Source organism: Colobus angolensis, unplaced genomic scaffold (assembly GCF_000951035.1).
Source record: "Colobus angolensis palliatus isolate OR3802 unplaced genomic scaffold, Cang.pa_1.0 Scaffold201, whole genome shotgun sequence".
Taxonomy (NCBI): Eukaryota; Metazoa; Chordata; class Mammalia; order Primates; family Cercopithecidae; genus Colobus; species Colobus angolensis.
The window spans coordinates 4,938,904-4,943,695 of NW_012115167.1; the positions used below are offsets into that span (position 1 = coordinate 4,938,904).

The 4,792-nt window shown below is 43.3% G+C and overlaps 1 protein-coding gene across 1 annotated transcript in view; it reads left to right on the top strand.

The window, feature by feature from the left end:
- The window catches only part of KIAA1841 (KIAA1841 ortholog), a 68,197-nt gene that overhangs the window by 39,874 nt on the left and 23,531 nt on the right, over nt 1–4,792 (top strand). Inside the window, exons 12-13 of the mRNA XM_011941835.1 lie at nt 1,971–2,116; nt 4,417–4,516. Coding sequence (XP_011797225.1) covers nt 1,971–2,116; nt 4,417–4,516 — 246 coding nt within the window. The remainder of the gene's footprint in view (nt 1–1,970; nt 2,117–4,416; nt 4,517–4,792) is intronic.

Genomic DNA, 4,792 nt, shown 5'->3' on the forward strand with positions numbered 1-4,792 from the left:
GCCTGTAGTCCCAGCTACTCGGGAGGCTGAGGCAGGAGAATGGCGTGAACCTGGGAGGCAGAGCTTGCAGTGAGCTGAGATCGCACCACTGCACTCCAGCTTGGGCAACAGAGTGAGACTCCATCTCAAAAAAAAAAAAAAAAAAACAAAGACTACTTTAATAGTGGTGGTTACTATATTATAATTTAACCTTAATATCAAGGAATATACATTTAGTAGAGTGATAGAGGTACAATTCAACAAATACTGAGTACTTATGTGCCTACTACTGTTCTAGATTCTGTGAAGGAATTAAAAAATATATGATGCTGCTCCGAATGTAAAAATTCTTATGTCCGTTTCCTGGATATTGTGCTAGCCAGAGGTTATTTTATCAGCTCTTGATTGACTTATTCATTCAAAAGAAATTTAGGTAAATGTGTTTGAAAGAATTCATTAAAAATATCATAATATTACATTTATAATAGATTTTTTTTTAACTTAGAAACAACAGTCACTGTTTTCAGAAGAAGAAGAATATACCACTGGATCTGAGGTCACTGAAGATGAAGTTGGAGATGAAGAAGAAGTATCCAAAAAACAAAGTATTGGTTTATAAGTTAAAATCAAATCTCACTGTTTATGAAGGGGTTACATTCTGAAGCCTTTAATGCAAGGGACAGGGAATTAGTTTTATATATATGGTAGGTTGCAACATAGGAAAAAAAAAAAATTAGAAAGGCGACACCATCAAGATTTCCTAACCTGGGCATGAACACAGAATACTCAAAGCTATAAAGAAAGGGCAGTACACTGAGAAAGAACTCTCCAGGTTTTCACTTCAGGTGCATGCAACTAAATGTGTGACTCATGTCAGATGAAATGTGATCTGAGATGTGTACCTGAGATGATTTGGAGTGATACTCAAATGAACCATTAAATAACATTCATAAATATATGATTTTTTTTTTAGTGGAAAGCATGTTTTGTTTTGTTTTGTTTTGTTTTGAGACGGAGTCTTACTCTGTCACAGTGGCACAATCTTGGCTCACTGCAATCTCTACTTCCTGGGTTCAAGCAGTTCTCCTGCCTCAGTCTCCTGAGTAGCTGGGACTACAGGCACATGCCACCACACCCGGCTAATTTTTTTGCATTTAGTAGAGACGGGGTTTCACCATGTTAGCCAGGATGGTCTCGATCTCCTGACCTCATGATCCACCCTCCTCGGCCTCCCAAAGTGCTGGGATCACAGGCGTGAGCCACCACACCTGGCCTTTTTTTTTTTTTTTTTTTTGAGACAGGATTTCACTCTCACCCAAGCTGGGGTGCTATGGCCTGATCACTGCTAAAGGCAATCTCAACCTCCCTGAGCTCAAGTGATCCTCCCACCTCAGCTTCCTGAGATAGCTGGGACTGGAGGCATGCACCATCACACCCAGCTAATTTTTTTCTACTTTTTTGGAGACAGGATTTTGCCGTGTTGCCCAGGCTGATCTCAAACTCCTGGGCTCAAGCAATCCACCCACCTCGGCCTCCCAAAGAGCTGGGATTACAGGCTTGAGCCACCTCACCCAGTAGAAACATAATGTCAAGCAAAACAGGTGAGACAAAACTAAACTATAGTGTTTAGGAATGCATCCTTAAGTGGCAGAGGGATGAAGAAAAGCAAGGAAGTAATTACCACAAGCCAGGGTAGAGGTTACCTGTTGGGAGGAGGGAAACCATTACGATCAGAATTGGGCCTATGGGGACTCCTGGAGTGTTGGCAATGTTCTGATTCTTAATGTGGATTGTGATTATATGGGTATTCTTGGGTATTTGTTAAGCCATTATGGTTGAATCTCTTTTCTATATGAGGAATGTTTTTCTTGAGAAAAAGTTGTAAAATATATATATGACAATATGACTAGGCAAAGAAAAGAAAAACAGTGATCTTTAAAGGAGTGTTCTATAAGAAACTAACCTCTAATTTATTGTCTCTTATGTGACAGGGCTGTAAAGTAAGGGACCACATGATTACACTTCGTGATCAAGGTGAAGGCGCAGATTTGCCATCCTGTCCCATTGCTAGAATATTGGACGATTTGCACAAGTACAGAGATGTCATTGTTGTGCCTTTTTCAAAAGATACAGTTAGGTGAGGGGTGGAAAAACCCAACACTGTATTATAGCTTTATTCAGCGGTTCCTATTTCAGAATCCCTTATCCCATAGTGCTTCCCCAAATCAGCAATGTCAGTCCTCAAGTAGTTTTCATTATTTCAGAAAACTTAACTGAAATTATATATTAGCTTACAATAAGAGCAGAGAGGTATTTATTTGATAGGCAGAACACTTAAAAATACTGGAGGTGGCCGGGCACGGTGGCTCACATCTTTAATCCCAGCACTTTGGGAGGCCGAAGCGGGCGGATCACAGGATCAGGAGATTGAGATCATCCTGGCTAACACGGTGAAACCCTGTCTCTACTAAAAATACAAAAAATTAGCCGGGCATGGTCGTGGGCGCCTGTAGTCGCAGCTACTCGGGAGACTGAGGCAGGAGAATGGCGTTAACCCGGGAGGCAGAGCTGGCAGTGAGCCAAGATCACGCCACTGCACTCCAGCCTGGGCAACAGAATGAGACTCCATCTCAAAAAAAAATAAAATAAAATACTGGAGGTACAAGGGGAGGAAAAACAAATGAAAAGAGCCCCTGGTGATTAAAAAGGTTAAGACCTTAAATCCAGTTTGCGGTGGTGACTGGTGAGGGTTCCCAATTTGCTTGAGGCCCTCTCAATCAATTGATCAACCAGTTGATGCACTGATTGATACAACTAGAAAAAAATGTTGATGGTTGAGTTCATCTCTCCGTAAGTATGAACCCCTCAAATTCAGTAATTTCTGAAGTCACGTTCATCATTTTGCAATGGCAGCAGGCTGTAAGGTTAGAGGCTGGAGGACACTTTAAAAGAGGCTGTTCTTAGCCGGGCGCGGTGGCTCACACCTTTAATCCTAGTATTTTGGGAGGCCAAGGCAGGCCGATCACTTGAAGTCAGGAGTTTGAGACCAGCCTGGCCAATGTGTGGAAACCCTGTCTCTTCTAACCAGGCATGGTGGCGGGTGCCTGTAATCCCAACTATTTGGGAGGCTGAGGCAGGAGAATCGCTTGAACCCGGGAGGCAGAGGCTGCAGTGAGCTGAGATTGTGCACTGCACTCCAGCCTGGGCGACAGAGGGAGACTCTGTCTCAAAAAAAAAAGAAAAAAAGAAATACTTTTTTTTTTTCAGTTGGAATTTCACTCTTGTTGCCCAGGCTGGAGTGCGGTGGCACGATTTCGGCTCACTGCAACCTCTGCCTCCCTGTTTCAAGCGGTTCTCCTGCCTCAGCCTCCTGAGCAGCTGGGATTACAGCCACCCACTAATTTTTGGGTGTAAACGCCCAGCTAATTTTTGTATTTTTAGTAGAGACAGGGTTTCACCATGTCGGCTAGGCTGGTCTCGAACTCCTGACCTCGTGATCCACCCATCTCAGCCTCCCAAAGTGCTGAGATTACAGACAGGCGTGAGCCACCGCACCTAGCCACCCCCCCCCAACTTTTTTTTTTTTTGAGGTGGAGTCTCACTCTGTCACCAGGCTGGAGTGCAGCATCACAATCTCAGTTCACTGCAACCTCCACCTCCCGGGTTCAAGCAGTTGCCCTGCCTCAGCCTCCCAAGTAGCTGGGATTACAGGCATGTACCACCATGCCCAGCTAATTTTTTGTATTTTAGTAGAGACAGGGTTTCACCATGTTGGCCAAGATGGTCTCGATCTCCTGACCTCGTGATCTGTCCACCTCAGCCTCCCAAAGTGCTGGGATTACAGGTGTGATCCACTGCGCTTAGCCAAGGCTGTTCTCAAAACAGTACCAATTATGCAGCCCATTCCACCACCTTGCAGGTACGATGCTTCAGGTACAATGGTGCTTGCTGTATGGGGTGTCTTTTGCTAGAGGAATCACTATACGAATTAAGAAATGTCATTGTTGGCCGGGCACAGTGGCTCACACCTGTAATCCCAGCATTTTAGGAGCCAAGATGGATGGATCAACTGAGGGCAAGAGTTCAAGACCAGCCTGGCCAACATGGTGAAAATACAAAATTAGCCAGACGTGATGGCAGGTGCCTGTAATCCCAGCTACTCGGGAGGCTGAGGCAGGAGAATCGCTTGTACCCGGGAGGCAGAGGTTGCAGTGAGCCAAGATCATGCCATTACTCTCTAGCCTGGGTGACAGAGCGAGACTCCATCTCAAAAAAACAAACAAAAAAAAGGAAATGTCATTGTTGAAATGATATCCTTATACTCAGGAACTGTATTTTTAAAGAACGATTTATGAAACATTTGCAATAAAAAGATATTCACATTTAAATTTTTAAGAAAGTAAACTCTTCTCCATAAAAATGTCTTTTTCTTTCAAGTGATGTTGGGGTTGGCCCCTGTGATGAAAAGGGTATAGAATGTGATGTTTTACTGGAGCCAAATACACCATGGGGTCCCAAAACTGGGGAGCTCAATGCTGTGAGTAGCTTGTTTCACTTATTCTTTATTTACATAAATAATTAATGACATTTAATTTTTGACAGGAACCTGATCAATTTAAGTTGAAATTGAACTGACTACCTAATCATAAGAAGATATTATGCCTAGTAATAGGACTCTAAGGGTAATAGGACACATTTCTTGCCCTCAAAGAATTAATAATGAATACATTTAAATTTGGGGGAAAAAACAACATGGGGCCAGGCATGGTAACTCACACCTGTAATCCCAGCACTTTGGGAGGCTGAGGCAGGA